The following is a 21,230-nucleotide window of genomic DNA, read 5'->3' as shown; positions in this document are numbered from 1 at the left end:
AATCTACTATTAGATAGTACAAGCATTACACGCAGCGCACAGTAGTAAAATTTCAAAGGACCTAAACTCACAGGCTATGACCGAGTCACAGTAAAAAAATTGTTACAGTAAAAAAAGCAAAAAAATTCAATAATAATTAAAATAACAACAATATCAAAAATAAGTATTAATAATAATAATCGATGAAAAAAATTAATTCTCAGTTGTACTTCAGTGCATGCATACACTATCCCATTTGTTTTGTAATTCCATTCCATCATATTGGCATGATGAGTATTTCATTGCTTTACTAGATGAAAGGCAGACTCTGCCCCAGTGGCACTGCTGTTGTGCGATGGTGTGTGTGGCGATTTGTTTAGCTCCTCTTGATACGAGAGGCCGGCATAGCATAAAGTTGTCGGCTCCGAATTACTCCTCTTGATTTTAGGCATGCTATCAGACAATGACTCCAAGTCAGCCAAGATCTATAGAGGGCAATAGGATAAAAAGTACATCATAATCACATGCAGCATTCAAAGCACTTTCATGTACACATTAAATTCCTCATGCATGAACACTGCTAAGTTCTAATCATAACGGAAGAAAATACTGTTCACATAGTACAAAAACAACACAGGCTTGCCATAGATATGAAATTACAGTGCATTATTATATACTTGATGAAAGAGTGGTCTGTCATCTTTCTCGAACTGACAGCACTTGATACACAATTGCTTGAAAGATTTCGGAGTGTCCTTCCTTGCGCTGGACGGATCGGGCCTCAAGAAGCCTCGCCCAACCATAAAGAGAATCTAATAGAGGGAGAGAGAGAGAATGCTGAATAAAATCAAGGCAGATTGAGTTAACCTGATCCCTGTCCTGGACGTGAGGATAAGGGAGTTGTCCGGATATTAATTCATACACGACGACTCCAAATGAATATACGTCACAATAGAACGTGTATGGATCGGGTTCTTCCATTCTTATTACTTCGGGTGCCTAATATTATAAAAGAGAACACTTCTAATAGCTACGGGATAATAAAATAAGTATTTTTCCAGATTTGATTAAATTTTCTGATACATATACATGCATAAGTTTATACTGGCTAAAAGCTTTTAAGTTACCAAAATACTGAAAATATTATTTCCCTTCTCAATTTTATTCCCTTGTCCATCATGCTCCTCAATCAATGTACAATGCTAACGTGTAAAGCAAAAGGTCACACAGTATCACATGACATTCGATGACTCCGTTTCAATTCCACAATAGGATTCAGACACAGTGTCAAATGACATTGTAACAATGATGAGTTATGCTGTTAACATTGTTTCAGAAATTGCAATAGAATAATCGAGCAATGACTCAATCAATATACAATTAATGAAATGACACAGTAAACAGATGCAAAACTAAAAGTGATATTTACAAGAATCCGCGTGCAATGAAAGAGTTGTAATAAAGGTATACATGCATGTACATGTACATGTGCATGTATGTGTACTGCTGCTTACCATCCAAAGAATAGATCCAGTTGGCTGTCTCACTTTCTCATTGCCGTCCCATCTTGTCTTTACTGTAGCTAGTCCAAAGTCACCAATCTTCACAGTCATGTCATCGTGCAGAAATATATCTAGAGTTTTCAAGAAAAGTAAAGCAGTAACACAGTAATACAAGGTGTGTGTGTGTGTGTGTGGAGGGTTTCCCACAAAGCATGCTAAGTGAGCTAAAAAATGCTTCATGAGCTAACAAGCACTACAATATGTCACAGTACATGGCAATTTGAGCAACAATTAAAAAATTTATTTAAAGATCCAAATTTGATCGGAATCAGCTCAAAGTTAATATACAGCATAAGGACATGTGTGTGTGCTATTAAGAGAGCTAGCTTACTGTTTGATTTGAGGTCACGATGAATAATCTGCTTGGCATGAAGATAACTAAAGATAATAAAAAGACCATACAGAAATAGAAATTGATCAGAGAGAGATAAAATTGAGCAATAAGAATAGACTCACTCCACTCCTTGAGCAGTTTGCCTGCATATATCGATTATCTTGTACATCTCAAACCTGTCCTCTAACACGTGGATATGACTGAACAGAGTAGACCCATCACACCACTGTGTTACTATGGTCAGTCTTGGCTTACTAGTCCAACCCATGAACAAGAGTATGTTGGCATGACGTGTCTTCCTAGAAGGACTCAGCCATAAAACTAATGCACATGCTTTAGTATAGGCTCACATTAAGACTGCCACTTCATTCTTAAAGGCCTGCATTTGTTGCTCAGTTGGATTTGATACGTTAAGTTTCTTTACAGCAACAGGACCTATTAAAGATAGGAAAATGACTTGCTTTAATCTTCTCTCTCTCTCCATTCTCTTCTCTGCATGACCTACCATGCCATTTCCCTTTATAAACAGTTCCAAATGAACCAGACCCAATCCTCTCTCCAACTTCTATCTCGTTGTAGGGTATCTCCCATACATCAGAACTATCTTTACACTTCACCTTTTGTAGAGCAAGAATATAAAATATACATGCACAACATTGCACTGTATGTAGTAACTAAAGCAAAGGCACATTAACACAAATCAGAGGTGCTGTACATGTATAGAAAGAAGCTCAAAGCCCACAATTTATAATTCAAAGTTTATACTAGTCCCCAGTTGGATGTACCTTTGCTCTTTTGTCTTCAGATGAAGTCCTCTGTCTTCTTCTCTGGGAAGGGAGTGTGCTGCTACTGTAACTGGTTGAGCTTCTTGATCCTCCCAACCCACTGTCACCACTGCTTAGACTGGTCTGTAATGGAGCTAGACACAGAAATAAGAGTAAAGTTGATTATTTAATAAGAGGAAAGGGTTCAGGGCTAGTCGGTTATTCTGTGTGCCTACGTTTGGATCCAGTGGGGGTCTGCAGTGGGGACTGTCCCGTTGAGTATGAAGGGCTCATGCTGTCAGGAGTCGCTGACGTCCGATCGCCCGAAGAACTCCGTCTCTCTAAACTCCTGTGACGATGTCTCTCTGAAGAAGAGTGAAGCCTGCAATGGGAAAAGGATAAAAATACATACAACATATACGTATAGTGGACCTTCTTTCCATTGGAGAGCGCCCTTCTGTTGAGTTTCTTCTTTCCTTAGAATCTTCAACGCCACTGTAGTCCAAGTGACCAGCACTGGACTGATGGGGGAGAGAGAAAAAGAGAGTGAGAAAGAGAGGGGGGAGGGGGAATTCTTACACATTCAAAAACACAATCAATAGTAACAATGTCCCACAATTCCAAAAAAGGTTACAAGAGAGACAAATAAAGAGAGAGTGGGAGGTAAGGAAATAACCAATTACCTGTCTCTTGTGTCCTTTTCTTCTCCTCTCAATTCTCATAGCGTCCATTCCAGTATGACTAGTCTCAAGGGCACTCGTACTGATGTGACCACGCCCACATAGGCCCCTCCGAGAGTGGGGAGGGTGAGCGATTGGAGCATCACGCGATGAGTTACCACTGCTACTGACATTGTAATCAAAAACACTGTTATACTCTGTAGACTGTACGAACCAGATGAGATATGAAGAAAAATGGGATTAAAATATCAATAATACAGTAATTTAGATATTTGTAGCTTGCATTTTTATTTTTAGCTTTTATCAAAATTATTGTTGAAACTTACATGCGATAAATGATTATCTACATACGATCCACTGACTGATGAGAATGGCATTGGACCAAGGAACTCCCTGTTATCCTATATGGATGTACATGTATGTATGTATGCATATACAGAAACCACATAAAACCAGCAAAACCAAACACATTAGACCAATTAGGTATAAAAGGTGGATGTCAGATAGGAAGCATACCTCAGTGGTGGTGGGGTAAGGATCATAATTAGCTGGAGAATTGTAAAGGACATTCGGTGTGGAGATTGACCTCTCTCTTGATGAAGTGTTGAGGAATCGACTGTGAGTCTCTCCCTCGTCGCCTCCTTTAGTAGGAACTAGAGAGAAACAAATAATAAAGGAAACACTATTATATATAAATTAAAGTACACTGTAGGAGTATGTACAATTAATAAGGAAACTCTATTAAACATAAATTAAAGTGCACTGTAGGAGTATGTACATACATACATACGTATACAAGCAGAAGTGGTATATATGTACAATGCATAAGGACAGGAGGGGATGATAGTGAGTGTTACCTAGAAGAGGAACAGTAGGCGAGTGAGGGACTGGGCTGGACGGCTGTGGAGAATCGTCAGGTTTTGGAGGATGTTGTGATAATATACTGTGAACACACGAAAAATAAAGCAAACTAATCAAAGGCTAGACTAACAAACATATACACAGTCATTAAAGGCTTTCCTACTTTCCTCTGCCTCCCCACCTTCTCTCTCTCTCTCTCTCTTACTAGGCCATTATCAGATCATCATCAACTCCTCCACACTGTATGGGGACTCTAGGGCTGCAGCGCTGATGGTATCTAAACCCACAGGTTTCACAGCGGAAACCTTGAAACAACAGCTTCTTGCATACGTCACAAAACGCTAGAGCTATGAAAGTCTTCCTGACCTTGATGTTTTAAAAAATAATTATCATTGGCTTATACAACTTAAATATTTTCATAATTTCATTAATCCTTTGGTTATGCTCTTAATCACTCTCTCTCTCTCTCTTTCCTCACAAAGTTATGATGATTGGTTGATGCAAGTTTTGGGCTTTTTTGATATTCAACAAAAACCTACAAAAAAAGAAAATCAATGAAGGCAAAGAAAAATAAAAGAAGAAATGATGAAAGAGAGAGAGGAAGGGATATGCCATAAACACAACAACAAAGACATATGTAGCCAGACCTCTTTCCCAGACAATTGTGTAGTGTCTGTGTCCCATTCTATCAGCAAACGTGGGCTCTCTGCATACACAATACAAGTGTTAGGCGTTAGATTGCGTGTTTTCATTGCTTTCATTAAAGCATCTTGTATTGTAACACCTTGTCTGATTGGAACCTATAAATGAGAGGGGAAGAGAGAGAGAGAGAGAGAGAGAGAGAGAGAGAGAGAGAGAGAGAGAGAGAGAGAGAGAGAGAGAGAGAGAGAGAGAGAGAGAGAGAGGGGAAGAGAGAGAGAGAGAGAGAGAGAGAGAGAGAGAGAGAGAGAGAGAGAAAGAAATAGTCCTTGAAAGGCAAATAATCATCTTACAATAGTTCTCTGTCCTTCGGGAAGGTGGGCTCTAATTAGAGCAGCATGAGTGGTAACAGGGGAAGAAGGAGCAACAGTGTCATTCTCTATAGATACTGTAACAGGAGGAAGAGGAGGAAGGTGACGGACTGGAGAGAGGGGATAAGAATGACTGACAGTCAACGGATTCCTAGAGAAAGAGAGAGAGAGAGAGAGAGAGAGAGAAAGGGAGAGAGAGAGAGATGTATTATCAGTAATTATTGAGTATATGTACATGCACATGTACATGTACGTACCGTGGAGAGAGAGGTCCACGAGGAGATTGATCAGAGCCGTCAGGAGAACTACTGGAGACTAATTCCTGTTCAGCAGAATCGCTACTATCCCAGCCTATCGGTATGAGGATGAGAGAGCACCGGTATGAAAGTATAGGAGTATGAGTATGGGAGTATGAGTATGAGATTATGACAATAGGAGTGAGTATGAAAGTAGAGTATGTGCTAATAATAATAATAGGATTGAGTAGTAGTACATCATAGGCACTGTGTTCATATACTACAGCTACTACTAAATAATAAATTTTTAGTATCGAGTATGCATGCATGTAGAGGCATTCCTCTATAAAATAAAAAATTCTTTGCGGCTAAAAATAATTATCAGTTTATTATTATTATTATTAATTATCATTTATCGACACAAAAAGATTAGACAAAAAGACAATTAGTCACTTAATACGCTATCAGATATCATCATCATCATGTATGCACACACAAACACGCAGGGCAAACAAAATACACAAAATACTGTACATAATGAAATAAGCTTTACAAGACAACATTTATAAATGTACACATAATGCAAGTATTAGTGTCTAATATGGAGCATGTACATGTACATGTACATCACGTACAGCTAGTTTTGCATATATGCATGTATATGTACATGTACGATAATATTATGTTCACAAACCTTGCCCGCTTAGTTCTTTCTCTCTTCTCATTAGATCTTCTAGTCTTTTCTTGAGCTCTGACTCTTCCTGTATAAAGAGAGAGGGGGAGGGAGAGGGAGGGGAGGGAGAAAGATGATGAATAAAGGGAAGGAAAGAGTGGGCAACAATATGAAAGGAGGATATGAAAAGGGAAAGGGATGTGGGGAAGGTGGAAAGTAGAAAGAGAGAGAGAAAGAAAGAAGGAAAGAGGATTCTTTATGTGTATAAACTGTACCTCAACAACAAGCGATGTCCTCTGACCATAAGGGAAAGATCTCTGGAACTCATCAAGAGTAGTTCTTGTTGATCGTATAACCTGACGGATAGCTTGAACCTAAACAGGTGGCCTGAATTGATAATTTGCCTTAGATAAATAAACTTGCTTCTCTCGAAGAAGAGTTGTGCACTTCGAGAAATTGAGCTGATTCCATATTCATCGATTTTAAGACACTCTTTCTGTTGGCAATCTACAACAGAATAGAATAACAAAATAAAAAAAAGATATCTCTAATTAGAGCCCACCACACATACACTAGCCACAGGCAACCACTAGAGTACACCAGTAATAGAATTACCTTTTAAAATGTAATAAAAAGCAACTGATTTATGTGAGCTATGTGTGTACTACCCGGTAAATGGCGGGTGGGAGGATGGGATTGAGCCGATATTAGGGTAGAGACTATTTGGCCGGGAAAGAGAGAGATTAGGCTGGTAGGTCGGGGGCAAACGACTCTTGTATAGCGACAGGGGATGCTCTCAGACAGACCAGCAAACCATCACACCAGAGAGACAGAAGGAGGCAGGGAAAGAGAGAGAGATGAGATTGTGTGTGTATGTGTGTGTATGGAGAGAGAAACAAATTATAACACCACGCCTACTTTATACACCCACGCAATTCAGTGGGTTTAGACCACACCTAGTTTATTTAAGCCACGCCTTCTATTTGTACTCCCACGCAGTTGCATGCATGGGTTACAAGCCCCTCCTAACAATTAGGGTTGCTAGCTTTTATAATTTCATCTCTCTAGCTCGCACGCTGCACTTTATCATCTGTTTCTCTCATTCATCTCCTTTCTGTGCTGGCTGACTAGACTCTCTCAGACGCACTCTTTGGCTGCTTCTCTCTCCTCCACTTGATTTGTTACTACTTCCACCGCACCAGCTGCCATGGAAGGTGAGCAACGTCATGCCGTCTCGTTATAATAAACTTGTTATCGGGTTACAGTACATTGAATTTGCCCCTTCTTTCTTCCCCTCGCTTGGTTGCACTAGCAGCATTGTTTTGTAGTGTGTAGGGTTACAATGCTGGAAACATTCCCTGGGCCTTTGGCCTTCCCTCTCAGTCCCTCGTAATGACCTTTTGTTTAAGAGCAACAAAGAGACTCAGCCTCCACTCAGGTGGGGTGGTAAATGATTGGAATGCTATGCTCTCTATCAGGGCAGACCTGAAGTTTCTGTTTCTTACTCAAAATCATTATTTTACCCCAAAATATGAATGAGATTTATAGCCATGATACCTTGACCTATACTGATGACCTATACAGATATTTCATTCATGTACGCTGTATCATTTTGTAATACAATATTATAGCGTAACACTGTAGTCATTATGCTAACGAGAGCTTTACACATGTTCTTTGCATTCTGCTATTGCATGCATCAAATTATTGTTTAATTTTAGCTTGAAGGATCTAAATGTTAATTATTGTCAACTGTCAAGCCCCCCCCCCCTCTCTCTCTCCCTTCCCTTCTAAATCTATTTTGTTCTTTAGCGAATGCAATTGATTAGCTGTAGCTGTACGCATTTTTTGATAATTATGCTATTAGCATTTTAAATTGGTAATGATATTTCCCTTTGCATGACACAATCGCCTATACATGTATGCTGGTACTCATCCGTTGTTAGTGACTCAATGCTATGCATGTTTGAGCATGGCAAATAGCTACTGGAGGCTGGCTGATGATGAGGTTGCAATGATAATGTTATGAGTTATTCATTAGTAGTATGTATAGTTGTTAAAAAAATCCCTCATTATTGTGTTAGTTTCATAATTGCGAAGAGAAAGTAGCTTGTTGCTACATGTATGTCAACACAAGTAATGATAAAGAAAATGAAGAACAACAATTAAAAGAGAGTTGAAATTGAATTGATTATTCTCTTTAAATTATATTAAGATGAGAAGGGAAAGTATAGACAGAGAGAAAGCTTGCATCCTCTCTGATGTCAGTTAATTACTTTGAAGCATGAGGTTGCTCAGATTGACCAGCTGGTTATCAGACATCATGTGCATGCTAGCAGTTACCCTAATACGTGTAATGCTGACAAATACTTTATACACAGACTTTTGATGTTTTGACTCTCACAAAAGTGTACCAGTATTAAATTTTATGAGACTTTGATCCCCTTTCCTTTAGCTTGTACGGCCTCTCTGACCAACTTACTCACCGTCTAAAAATATTCATGACCTAGCTCTCTCACTATGTCTTGACTGAGTAAATAATATCACTATTAGTTTATCCCTCCCAATAGTATACATAGGGGAGACTGATAGACACTGTATATGTAGTGTAGTGTAATGGGCTGTATAACTGGGGGCTTTATTATCTATACACTGTAGGTGTAAATTTGTATTTTTCACTATACTCTCCTTTTCATTGCATACAACCAATAATAGTCAACTACCCCTCTATAAAAGGGACATACATGCTCTTCACATATATGCACATGCTAAAGCGTGGAACAATTGTCTGGTTGTTTATTCTTTCTCACTCTCTTTCCAATAGTTATTCCAGCAGATGCACTCACACCTGTCGGTACTTATACAGGAAAATGTCAGCTCATATTTGAAAAGACTAGCATCACGATAAAAGGAGCCAGTTCCTCTGAGATTGGGGTGTGGCCGTACGACGTGATACGTCGCTTCTACTGTCACGATTTGATTTATTTCAGATTCACGTCAGGGCGCCGTGGACCATATGGCGTCCAGGATTACAAGTTTCGTGTAAATGAACACGACCTTGTTGCACTTCAGAAAGTATTAGCACAATATACTGGTGAGTGTGTTTGTCTGTCTGTCTCTTTGTCTGATTGAATTACTGAAGCATTTTGACTTACATGTATTCCCTTTATTGCTCCAGGTGCTCATTTTGAACCGCCTCCCCGTAGCTCCAGGTCACACAGTGAATCACAGGTTCAAGCCTCAGGTGCTCTCCCTAGCAGTGGCTCACACACACCTACTAACAGACTCACTCACTCTCCCTCTGTCTCTCATGTCCTCCCTCCTCCTACTCAGCCTGGCTATCAAACCATGACCATTACAGGAGAGACCAAGACCATCCCTCCTTCTACCGGCCCTCCCTCCTCCTCCTCCTCTATCTCCAGACCTCCCTCGGTCTCTTCAAGGCTATCTAGTACTGGCTCTCCTAAGAATTCACCGAAACTCTCTACTAACAAGAAATTTACTTCATCCCTAGGCACAGACGATCCTTTCTTTGGACCTCAGAGGACTCACTCGTCTTCCTCTGTCAGCTCTCTCGATTTCGGGCCAACACCTTCTCCGACTACACCCACCTTCAAAGCTTCTAAGACGTCTCCAAGGACCTCTAGACTCTCATCCCATATGTACGAAGATGCTGAGAAGATCCCACCAAAGTCCTCTGGATCCAGTGGCGGTTATGATAGGTTGAGAAAAGAAGAAAGCAATCCTTCATCGTCAACTCTCACCTTCTCTTACGATAGTGTGGAGAAACGCATCAAGAGCCCGTCCCCGAAAGACAAGTCTCCCCCTCTGTCTCCTGCCCTCACGGAGAAAGAGATCAAACACATAAAGAAGTACAACAAGGAGCCGCTCATAAACAAATCAGAGACTGTCCATCACAGGAGGAATGCAGAATACAATTACATTGATATCCCACACTCAGAGACTAGCTCAGAGTGCGGCAGCATTGACTCAAGACCAAACTCGTCTCTCATATATGACACTCCTTCCAGTCGACCTGTGTCCAATGCCGAACTATTAGACTCTGATCGATCCTCGTTATATGACGTGCCACCACCTTCTCGACCGCTGCTCTCTGATACGTATGATATCCCTCGCTCCTCCCTTTCCCTCCCTCCCAGTTCCACTCCAATCACCTCAAGAGCTCTACCTCATTTACCTAATGACTACGTTAACATGAGACCCCAGGGGAACAGTTTCGTAATGGAAGACCTCTACTCTGTTATACCAGAGCCTCGGTCAACCAATGCCACTGTATTACAGTCTGAAATGGTAGACGGTGGTGGAAAGGAGACCGGTGAGCTACCGGGTCAGAAACTAGCCCAGGAGATGGCAGAGGAAGAAGGATATATACTAGTAAATCCTGCAACTCTTCCGGCTCTAGTCAGCCCACCTCCAGCCTCACGTCAGTCTCTCTCTCGCTCCGATTCCAAAACCCCGCCCCTTGAGATGGATAACGAATACATTGAAGTGAGAAGACAGCCGGTTGTGAAGACTACTCTAGTTAGCAGTGGACTGGATGTTCCCATGTCTCCTCTACCTTCAAACGATCCTGCTCCTCCTCCTGTACATCATTATATTAACGTTCCTAGTAGGTCCCCGTCTCAAAGGAAAGGTACCAATCCTTATGAGGAGATCACTGAAGTTCGTCCCTTACTCCTAATGAGATCTGAGGCCACTGGCATAGAGACACTCATAATAACACCAGTCAAAGAAGAAAGAAGCAGCACACAAGATACTAATGACACGTTTACTGACTCCATGATATCCACTGATGCAGTGTTTGATAATTCAAATGTTGTTGCAGGTGGGGATGATGCTCTACCAAAAGTGACGTCATCAGAAACAAGGATATCAACAACAACATTATCAGAGCCGGTGGAGTCTGGCCCTCCTCCTATCATTGCTAGAGTGTCAAGGAGTGTTGTGAGTGACACTAGTAACAATGATCTCAGGAATACTACACAGTATCATAACGTTAGCATAACTGGCACTATTAATAGTAAACTCTCATCACCTCCTGCATCAACTGATGATGCGTCTAAAGATGAAAACAAAGTCTGCCACTTAAAAACAGACGCTCCACCTCCTCTTAACTTTAGTCTCGGCGATCCTGAAGATTCCTTATCGAATCCTCTTGAGGAAGACAATGGTATGGAGCACTCTGGAGGTGGTCACGTTGAAACTGTCACTCCTGAAGAAGAGATACAGGGACTCTTGAAACAAGACTCGGTGACGTCCTCTCTCTCTGACTCCCTCACCCCGGAGACTAGTCTATCGTCAAATAATCTTTTATTGGTTGGTGAAACCCATCGCTCAGTCTCTGCTCCTATCCCTCTGTCAAAGAGCCTCATACCTGTAGCTCAAGGCAGCCCTGATGCGTTGCACGTCTCTCATCGAAAGAGGAGCCTCACTTCTGGTGATCCATTGGAATCACCCCAGTACAAGGAGCCAAGCAAGAAGCATACGTATGTGAACGTCCCGGCAGAGTTTGTACCCATCAGTCCTTCCCCTTCCTCCTCTCATTCTCCCAGTACTATCAAGAAACCGATGCCTCTACCTCGCCCTGCTAACATCTCGATCATCACTACTGGTATTGGTTCTTGTTGCTATGGCGAAGGGAAGGACACGCCCAGTTGTCTACCGCTGGCCGTGAACAGCAACTGCAGTAATAATAACATTTATTCTTCTAAAGTTCGAGCTTTGATCAGACAATTTAGCTCATGAGTGGTGACTGTATGTGTTGTAACTTTGTTGTGTACACTATTATTATTATATATAATGGTAATAATAACTTTGTTTATCCTCCCACACATTCATATTGTTATCATTATTATTATTATTATTATAGTGTTTTGTTTTTCTTTTAAAAAATTGTTGTTATTATTTTATTATTATCATCATTATTAATTTTTCGATTGAATTTTGTAACAATCACATAACTATAAATTCTTTTGTCATAAAAATTCAATTCCTTCAAATCTGTGATAAAAAAGAAAGTAGAGAGTGAGAGAAAGATAGTCAAGGTGAAGGATACAATGACAAGAAAATGCTGAACTAACTTATAATTGTCTATTTTAGTTTCTTCCAATAACATTTGTCCATTCAAATCAAACGCTAATATATCTATATCAGAGAGACATAATTAACACCACCAGCTAAAAGAACTACCAATCCTGTCTGTATCATTATTATTATGCACAAAATGTACATGTACACGATGCATTTATTGCCTAATTGATTGCATTTAAGGCCATATTGTATCACTTATTGGCGTACATGTTGCTACTGTTCCCTTTATTTCTTCAGACTTTAAAGCGACAACAACCCTGTCCCTTGTACCGGGTACGAACTTGAACGAAGAAAAGCCTCGGTAATGATTCCATTTCTATCACAAATAAATCATCATTATAAAATACATGTATCTATTATCTTGCAATACACCTACTCTCCCTCCCTCCTAATTATTACACACTAATAATAATAATTACTACATATTATAATTATTAGTTGTAGCTATTACCGTTATCTTTCTCGACTCGATAGAATTGAATGACTCGTCGGCAGTGATTAGTATATTAGTCCCTCTATGCTCGTCGTCCACATCATTATAACTATACCATATAAGGAAAAAAATATGCATTCACATTATGTACATGTGCACTGTGTAAAGTCGACTGTGTAATAGAGAGAGAGGGCGATAAAGATATCTAATTACATGGTATTTACTATTGTAGGCCTTTATAAGGCTCTATTATACATGCAATTATTCTGTTCAGCGTGAGATTAAGTGTATTACATGAAAACAAGGCTGTATTGTATGCTTATATAAAGTGTCTGAGAATCTATTCATACATTGCTGATTATGATGTACATGCACATGTACATGTATGCATGTTGTTATGATGTAACATCATGTGTTCAATAAATATGCTTTTTTGGAATCAGAAATGACTAATGAGAGAGAGAATGAAGGAAGAAGGAAGATATGCGGGTCACTTTATTTACTGGTGTGTACAAATATTAGGGTCAATTAAGAATGCAAGCATCATGTGTGGATTACCTCTCATGACTGGCTCTTCTTGGTAAAAAGAACCATCTCTTATGATATGTGCTCCAACAGGCTGACTCATGTATTAGGTATCTGAAAATATAAAATAAAATAAAGTGATTATTATAAACGTCTCCTTTTATATTCTCTAATATTTATATATTTTGTCTCACTTTTCTCTAAATTAATTTCTACATTCACACCCCTAGCTCTCTCTCTCTCTCTCTCTCTCTCTCTTCTTTTTCTTTATTATTACCCAGGTGATCTGATTCCAGCAGCCTCTTTCAATGCTTTGTACCTCACAGCCCAGGGCCAATGGCTGACGTGACCTTGTGATGTGATTTGCTTTATGTATTGAGGATGATCATTTATATACACCTACAATTAATTGGCAACAACAAAGCTTTTTTAAAATACTCATAACTCAAAAATTATTTGTCAAAATCAGCTCAAACTTTCTACACAGCATAAGTACATCAATATGTATCAGAAAATGTAATTAAAAATTGGAGTGATTTCGGAGCCATTTTATCGAAAAAACCATGGGCTATAGTACAGGGGTTTTTCAGAAATTGGCTCATTTTTTTAAAATGGCCATAACTTGAAAAATTGAAGTCGGAATCAGCTCAAACTTTCTACACAGCATAGATACATCAATATGTATCAGAAAATGTAATTAAAAATTGGAGTAATTCCGGAGCCATTTTTTGGAAAAAACCATGGACTATAGTACAGGGGTTTTTTCAGAAATTGGCTCATTTTTTTAAATGGCCATAACTTGAAAAATTGAAGTCGAAATCAGCTCAAACTTTCTACACAGCATAGATACATCAATATGTATCAGAAAATGTAATTAAAAATTGGAGTGATTCCGGAGCCATTTTTTGGAAAAAACCATGGGCTATAGTACAGGGATTTTTTCAGAAATTGGCTCATTTTTTAAAAATGGCCATAACTTGAAAAATTGAAGCCGGAATCAGCTCAAAACTTTCTACACAGCATAGGTACATCAATATGCATCAGAAAATGTAATAAAAATTGGGAGTGATTCCGGAGCCATTTTTTGGAAAAAACCATGGGCTATAGTACAGGGACTTTTTCAGAAATTGGCTCATTTTTAAAAAAGGCCATAACTTGAAAATTATCTGTCAAAATCAGCTCAAACTTTCTACACAGCATAAGTACATTAATATGCATTAGAAAATGTAATAAAAATTGGAAGTGACTTTAAAGTCATTTTTCATAAAATTTTAGAACATGCATACATGTACATTGTATGCATTGTGAGAAAATTCTCTCTTAGTTATTCTGACAATGCACACTGCACTATAGCCCATTGCTTAATTAGCTCTTACTCCTTTCTCATTGGTCCACTCTTTGCCTATTCCCCCCACATAGACCGTGCGATCTTTCCGTGCCATCCATTCTCCCTTAAAACCTTTAGGAACGTTCCCTGGCCCATCGTTTAACTTAACCCACGGTATCAGCTTACTCCCTTTAATCTCAAATACTGTAGAAGAGAAAAAGAAAGTGAGTGTGTGTGTGTGCGTGTCATGTTTATAACAATTATAACCAATTTGTAAATAATAGCTATTATGCTCATAAAAACTTTCATAACTTGAATAGAAATATAATGGCAATTAGGTGCCCACAAACAAAGTGATAGCCTAATGATTCAATTCGTGCTTTTAAATATTACTCAATATTATCTAAAGTTCTCTCTCTCTAGCGCTAGTATTATCGTCATCATTATTATTATTATATCATTAATAATTCTCATCTCTGTCATCTTGTTCTCCTCCATTACACTTTGACACTTTATGTCTCGCAGTGTGAGGTGATGATAACAAAAGATATTTAATTAAATAGTTATAATATCATTTTTACCTAAACCCGATCTGTCGTCGACTGTTAACAGTTTCCCATTGAAAACGAGGAGTTCGGAAAGCTCTGCACCTCGTCCCTTCTCTGATATATGAGAGGATAGCTTGAGCTACATGTACATGTAAATATACAAGAATTAAATAAAAGAAGCTAATATTTTCAAATACAAGTTAAAATATTAAATGTTATGTCTCAAATTAAATCATTTATTCATATGATTTGGTAAAAGAGAATGCTTTGTACATATGAAACAAAGAAATAAGAGAGAGAGAGAGAGAGAGAGAGAGAGAGAGAGAGAGAGAGAGAGAAAGAGAGAGAAAGAGAGAGAGAGGACATAGAAAAGATACAGAAAGATAGACCAGAGACTTTAATGAGACTAGTTTGCAAGTGATGCGAATAAGAGAGAAACAACTAACAAAGATGTTAAGAAATTGTATACTAAAAGGCAGCAACAGAATCTGCGACCTCATTACAGTGCGCAAGGGAGACAATAAACACAGCTGCTATTGATTTAGATTGTTTATGATCATTTGATTTCATTTCACTCGATAAACGTGTATATTGTGTAGTGTGGTTTGTGACCCCTGTTGGTAAGTGAGTGCATAACGTACACTCTGTGTGTGTGTGTGTGTGTGAGGATATTCTATTAGTAAGTGTATGTATGTATGCTGCTATGGGCATATTACTAGAGTATGTGTGTGCATACATACTGTATAGCGCTTTATTTTGGCTGTAAAATTATGATTGGCGGTTTTTAATTTGGCAATTTTTATGCATTACTGAGCATGCACATTAATGATTGGCGGTTTTAATATTGGCGATTCCGCTTGCAGACCATCAATCGCCAAAATAAAACTCCATTAAATTAAAGTGCTGTATAGTATTAAGAATAGCTAACGTACTTCATCAAAAAAACTCTGTCAAATTATAATTAACGTACCTCATCAAACCATTCCACAGTAACTTTACTGTTAATAGAATCGTAAGTTAAGTAACCTCTTTTTAGGAGCGAGAACCACGTGTAATCCTTATCCTTTTCCTAAATATCAATAACAATAATAATAATAATAATAATAACAATAATAATAATAATAATGAATCTTGTACCTTAGAATCTTTATCCTGATCTGCAACGACTCCAATCTTAAATTTAATAATATTATTTGTTCCTATATGATAGTACGTATGTGCATTTACCACCAAAAATTTATCAGTCAAAATGACATAGGAGCAAAATTATTGTAATTCCTCTGTTTCTCACTTATGGGCGTGGTTAGGGGGTAAGTCCCATTATAATCATCGTCGTCTTGGTTACCACCATATGTCAATATTCCACTGTCCTTTTGAGTCTCTAGACTACTTTTATTCCTACTGGGAAGGAGTAAAACTATGATTAGAATCACTAGAGTGAAGAGGAGGGCAAAGACAGCCTTCTGTGGTATCCGCCGAATAACTGGCCCACCGGAGTCCATTTTTATTTTATTGGATAAAAATATTAATTAACCTAATTAACTATTAATAGCTCATGAATATTAATGATGCTTGCAAGTTTAGAATTTCTTAGTCTTTCAATCATTGTCTGAGGCTGAGCTGCGCCCCTGTCTCGTTGTTTTGTCTCATAATCTCAGACAGACTACAAGGGCTAAACATAGTCACGCCCTGTAAACCTGTTGGGGCTTCCCCAATTGAAGATTTGGTATAAATTCAACTGGAAGCTCTCATGCTGTCAGCTTGAGGATTCTATCAGTGACTCTGCATGCAATGGTGAAAATGGCCCTCTCCTTCATCCTCCTTCTAATACTTGCAGGTAAGTGCATGCAATGAAATTAATAGTCAGTATATGTATATATATTCTTTATTAAAGGAATGATTGCTGCAAAACACATTCCATGCAAAGTCCAATGTGAAAGAAGAGAAAAAGTTCAGCACTTTGGATTTGGTAAGCAATCGACACACAGACGTAAAGCCTGCTGACAGGATTGACATACGACACCGATTGTATAACATTGAGCAATAGTCCTCTGTAGTCATTATATAGTGTTTCACCGTTTTGCATACAAAGCTGACGTGGATGCATATATCATTGCAATTCTTTGCATTTCTTGATACACATACTATTACATGCCTCCTCACAGATATAGCCAAGAAGCCACTCCTAATAGATGTGGGAGAATGTCACACCACACTTCTCAATAAGACAGTAAGTGTATCACACACCTATGCCTTAATGCAAGCGTGCTTCATTGATCAAATCCACCTAATGCATAATTTATGATCATTAGCAAGTTTTTCTTCTATAGGAAGAAGGCTGCAGAATCAACAATGAGCACATGTGCATAAAAAGATGCATTCCTAGATCCCGTGAATATCTGGAAGCCAGCAATAGAGATGGTCCAATTAGAGTTCCTGTAATTCGATCATGCTATCCCACATATCATCACTGCTTGGAAGATTGTGAGCTAAAGCCCCATGTCCTCTACCTCTTTCCTGACTCCAAATACCAGACGAGGGTAGACGTTAAGAAATGCAGCGGGCAATGCAGCGATGAAGGTTAGCTGCAATAACACAAGACCAATCATCCAGTGTATAATTATGATTCTTGTCTATCCATTACAATAGCATCTGACCACTCGTGTGTGCCAACTAGTGTTAGTACAAAAGCAGTTGATGGACCAAATGGTATCACTTTATCAGCTGCATACTACACTGTATACATAACAATACTCTTTTATTTTCTAGGACCAGTAACACTATCGATCATTGATAAATGCCAGTGTAAGAATTCGGTCTGTTACAGGCAAGACTATTATCAGTCTCACTGGAACTACACAAGATGCAGCAACGTCACTGCAACAAAGACAGAAAAGGTTAGACACATGCAGCAAAAAGTAACAATAATAATAATAATATTCTCAAACTACTGCTCTTTAACAGGTTATTAATGTTGGAAGGTGTGTTGGCTCGTGTGAAGGTGTTGAGCTACCAGGGAGATGCTACCCGTATGTCAAATCACACACACACAAACTTACTATGCAACTCCATGTTTGTCTATTAGACAGATATGCATATAATTGCATAGACACATATGGAAACACAGACATTACGCTAGACCCAGACACATACAAAATCAACCTCACACATTCAATTAAATAAACAGCATCCTTATGCTAGGTCCCCGACAAGATGTCTCCTATACATCCCAAGTGGTCCTGCAAAATGCGTCCCAACCACATACTCAAGGGATAACTACTATGACTCTGACATGAATGAAAACAGTGTACCAGTCATTGAAGAGTGTGGCTGTACATCTGGCTGATACTGGCCTTTATAAAACACACACACACACACACACACACACACACACCAGCATTAATCATTTATTTCCAGCAAGAAAACATATGGAATTATGTCAGCTCTTGTGTCTACACTTACAGACTGGTCTACCTTTAATTGCCTCGAACCTATTAATAATAATAATAATAATAATAATAATAATAATAATCAGCTCATATTATCATTATTTTAACGTTTTATGTTAAATATAATCCTTGTCATAACCTAGCCCTCCCAGTGATGACTGGCTCCAGTGCATGGAAAATGTATACAAAGTGAGACTCTATAACTCGAGGGAGGAAGCGATAGTCTTTATAAGTATGAGCCATCGTGTAGTACGGGAGTCGATTTATGGCATAATCCAACACAGCGATATTATAATCATCAATAAATCTAAAAAAAAAAACAATACAAATATGTTAATTGCATGGCTTGTATAGCATAAAATCATATTCTTTTAAAAATTAATAATAAAATCTAATACACTTCAGTGACACTAGACTAAACAATTACTAGCGTTCTATACAAACAATACACAATGTAAATCATACTTAATGCACTTAGCTCAACTATCAAATAAAATAACTCAATTAATGCCATTGGGTTGAGTCAGCTCACCTGTTCACAGGATAATCTACACCTCCATACAATTCAAAGTGTTTCCTGTAGAATTCAATAAGCTCTAGTCTAGTGCCCATATCAGTCTCCACTGGTAGAGTAAAAGCAAGAAACTCTGCTACGTCGTGTTGTGGTATATCAACACGTGCTAGCTCCCAGTCATAAATACAGGCAGTTCTAGCGTCAGAATAAGGAAAGGTATCACTAGTGGATTCTATGAGGGTCCCTACTCCTCCTACTGGGTTCTTTATGCATACATTACGAGGATTGCAGTCATTGTGTATGAGGGTCTTTGGGGCTGTCGAGTATTTGGACCAGAAGTGAGGAATATTCTCAATGACTAGCTTTAGTAGTTCCACCCTGCGATAGACCAAATATAGCAACAGTGTAATAATAATAATAATTACAGACATAACATATACCTCTTTGGCGTCCATATGCTAGGGAATTCTGAGCCAGCGTGATCAAGGAGAGAAAGCCAGAGTGGCATGAGAGATGTCATTTCCTTAAGTCCTGATCTCTCCAGCCATGAAGTGCTTTCCAGCCATTCTTTCCTTTGCGTATAAAAGTGTGAGTGAAGCTTTGCTAGATCACGCAACACGACCTAAAGGAGAACATGCATCAAGTACATCATTACAGCCTGCATAGTTTTATTAGGAGGCGTCGTATATTGTATTTATGGCAATTACTTTGATGTCTGCTATTTTCCAGTCTGATATATCATCCGCTGAATTTAAATGAGTTATATTTGTGTCTTTTTGAAGGAACTCCATTACAATGACGTAAATATCCTATTAGAGAGAATTAAAATTGAGTGAAAATCGTGTCGTTAAAAAATAAAGCAAAATTACATACCTTCTCTTTGTTATCAATTGTATAATAAACTTTAGGAGAAAGCATCTTTAGAATTGGGTCATCAAGTGCAGCCAGTCGCACTTCTCTGACATGACAATTGCTATTATCATGTTTAAAATAATAATATACAATAAATATAATTGTCTATATAATGTACTTGAATCCTGTTTTCTTTTTGTATTTCTCGTGGTTACTGGCTAATGCAAACCCACAGTTTGCTGCCATTTTGTTGATGACGTTACACGTCTCTGTATCAATGGGCTTCGACTTCAGTACAATTTTTAGTTCCTTCTCATCCTCTTTAAGATAAAAAATACAAGGCACACTAAATAAAATTATGACATGGTGTTCTCGTGGGGAAAATAACACAAATAGGATGTTATTCAGACAGGTTTGAGTCTACTCTTTATAAGATCCGCCAAAATAAATTCAAAGTCAAAATCAAATTTCGGTAGCATGCAGTGTACTGGCTGAAGGGATGAAATAGTCAAAAGAAAGTGAATCAAGACTGTCTGGTATAAAGTAGCAAAAAGGCTAAAAACACATACAATCATTACTCATAGAAATCACAACAGCCGTACATGTACTGACTGGTTTTATTTATTGGAGTAACTCATTTGGTCATCTGTCTGCCTCACCTTGTCTGTCCACGTACTGGAGTTTATAGCCAAAATGACCAACTTTCTTTTTCATTTCTGACTTTGTCAACTCAGATATTATACTATTCCCAGTATTAACCTAAGAAGACACAACAATAATCAAAACTAGAATTAATAAATAGAAAAAATAACTCAATATCTCTATCTATTAAAGCATTGGCTAACATTGAATTCGCTCCACGATACCAAGCTCCCAAGATCCTTCACAACTTTGGCAAAAAAATTTTCATTAATGTGACAACTCTTGAGTCCATGGTCGGGCTTGTTACGGCCGAGCTTTTCATGACTAAGAGCAAAGGTACCATTTCCTATAGCAGCCATTGTAGATAAGTCAAGCCCCAGACACACAGCTGCTATGATCTCAGCAAACCGCCCTACTTTACCCTTCAAAAAATATCCTCATTTAATAGTGTATGTAGAGTTTGCCTGTGCATACTCACATGGCCAAAGCAACCAATCATTTGCAGGCACTCTTTTTGTGTAGCTAGCCCAGTACCTCCACCAATAGTACCAATAATCAAACTAGGCAGGACCATGGAAGCATAGATTCCACCATCTTCCAAGACAATAATAATTATTATACAAATATAAAAGCTAATAATAATGATAGTAACTTTGACAATACCGTAATACAGTGATTTTCCTTAAACTTGCATGATAGAGAAGCAGAAGTGTGTTAAGGCCCCCATACA

General features: G+C 38.5%; 5 protein-coding genes across 5 annotated transcripts in view; 2 read left to right on the top strand and 3 right to left on the bottom strand.

The window, feature by feature from the left end:
• Positions 1 to 62: 62 nt before the first annotated feature.
• LOC100640705 (RAF proto-oncogene serine/threonine-protein kinase) lies at positions 63 to 7,004 on the bottom strand. Its single transcript, XM_019995099.1, has 24 exons — positions 6,715 to 7,004; positions 6,523 to 6,606; positions 6,375 to 6,473; positions 6,121 to 6,187; positions 5,448 to 5,541; positions 5,173 to 5,341; positions 4,828 to 4,980; positions 4,659 to 4,715; positions 4,386 to 4,546; positions 4,177 to 4,262; positions 3,836 to 3,972; positions 3,646 to 3,720; positions 3,323 to 3,523; positions 3,072 to 3,160; positions 2,876 to 3,021; positions 2,661 to 2,794; positions 2,381 to 2,492; positions 2,226 to 2,310; positions 1,998 to 2,174; positions 1,873 to 1,919; positions 1,494 to 1,612; positions 847 to 978; positions 657 to 791; positions 63 to 464 (listed from the first exon to the last, which is right to left on the bottom strand). Exons 2-24 carry the CDS (start codon positions 6,574 to 6,576, stop codon positions 279 to 281), a joined length of 2,715 nt encoding a protein of 904 aa, XP_019850658.1. The 5' UTR covers positions 6,577 to 6,606; positions 6,715 to 7,004; the 3' UTR covers positions 63 to 278.
• Positions 7,005 to 7,143: 139 nt separating this feature from the next.
• LOC109581206 (microtubule-associated protein 1A-like) lies at positions 7,144 to 12,087 on the top strand. Its single transcript, XM_019995093.1, has 3 exons — positions 7,144 to 7,313; positions 8,924 to 9,193; positions 9,278 to 12,087. The coding sequence occupies exons 1-3, from the start codon at positions 7,307 to 7,309 to the stop codon at positions 11,863 to 11,865; spliced, it is 2,865 nt and encodes a 954-aa protein (XP_019850652.1). The 5' UTR covers positions 7,144 to 7,306; the 3' UTR covers positions 11,866 to 12,087.
• On the bottom strand, positions 12,013 to 16,577 carry LOC100640578 (soluble calcium-activated nucleotidase 1-like). Its single transcript, XM_003385610.2, has 11 exons — positions 16,335 to 16,577; positions 16,181 to 16,242; positions 16,014 to 16,112; positions 15,077 to 15,182; positions 14,545 to 14,699; positions 13,446 to 13,567; positions 13,202 to 13,282; positions 12,662 to 12,752; positions 12,418 to 12,526; positions 12,201 to 12,264; positions 12,013 to 12,120 (listed from the first exon to the last, which is right to left on the bottom strand). The coding sequence occupies exons 1-11, from the start codon at positions 16,543 to 16,545 to the stop codon at positions 12,096 to 12,098; spliced, it is 1,125 nt and encodes a 374-aa protein (XP_003385658.1). The 5' UTR covers positions 16,546 to 16,577; the 3' UTR covers positions 12,013 to 12,095.
• Positions 16,578 to 16,630: 53 nt separating this feature from the next.
• LOC105312331 (uncharacterized) lies at positions 16,631 to 18,634 on the top strand. Its single transcript, XM_019995096.1, has 8 exons — positions 16,631 to 16,880; positions 16,938 to 17,012; positions 17,209 to 17,273; positions 17,374 to 17,623; positions 17,693 to 17,752; positions 17,813 to 17,940; positions 18,008 to 18,072; positions 18,245 to 18,634. Exons 1-8 carry the CDS (start codon positions 16,835 to 16,837, stop codon positions 18,387 to 18,389), a joined length of 834 nt encoding a protein of 277 aa, XP_019850655.1. The 5' UTR covers positions 16,631 to 16,834; the 3' UTR covers positions 18,390 to 18,634.
• LOC105312329 (uncharacterized) overlaps positions 18,607 to 21,230 on the bottom strand; it is a 4,225-nt gene continuing 1,601 nt past the window's right edge. The window contains exons 5-13 of the mRNA XM_019995094.1: positions 20,979 to 21,094; positions 20,704 to 20,922; positions 20,518 to 20,617; positions 20,037 to 20,178; positions 19,880 to 19,979; positions 19,714 to 19,815; positions 19,447 to 19,628; positions 19,025 to 19,384; positions 18,607 to 18,799 (exon numbers count right to left, since the gene is read on the bottom strand). Coding sequence (XP_019850653.1) covers positions 18,625 to 18,799; positions 19,025 to 19,384; positions 19,447 to 19,628; positions 19,714 to 19,815; positions 19,880 to 19,979; positions 20,037 to 20,178; positions 20,518 to 20,617; positions 20,704 to 20,922; positions 20,979 to 21,094 — 1,496 coding nt within the window. The 3' untranslated portion in view covers positions 18,607 to 18,624. The remainder of the gene's footprint in view (positions 18,800 to 19,024; positions 19,385 to 19,446; positions 19,629 to 19,713; positions 19,816 to 19,879; positions 19,980 to 20,036; positions 20,179 to 20,517; positions 20,618 to 20,703; positions 20,923 to 20,978; positions 21,095 to 21,230) is intronic.

This window comes from Amphimedon queenslandica, unplaced genomic scaffold, assembly GCF_000090795.2.
Source record: "Amphimedon queenslandica unplaced genomic scaffold, v1.1 AMPQUscaffold_13455, whole genome shotgun sequence".
NCBI lineage: Eukaryota > Metazoa > Porifera > Demospongiae > Haplosclerida > Niphatidae > Amphimedon > Amphimedon queenslandica.
This window is presented reverse-complemented; position numbering and strand designations above follow the sequence as displayed.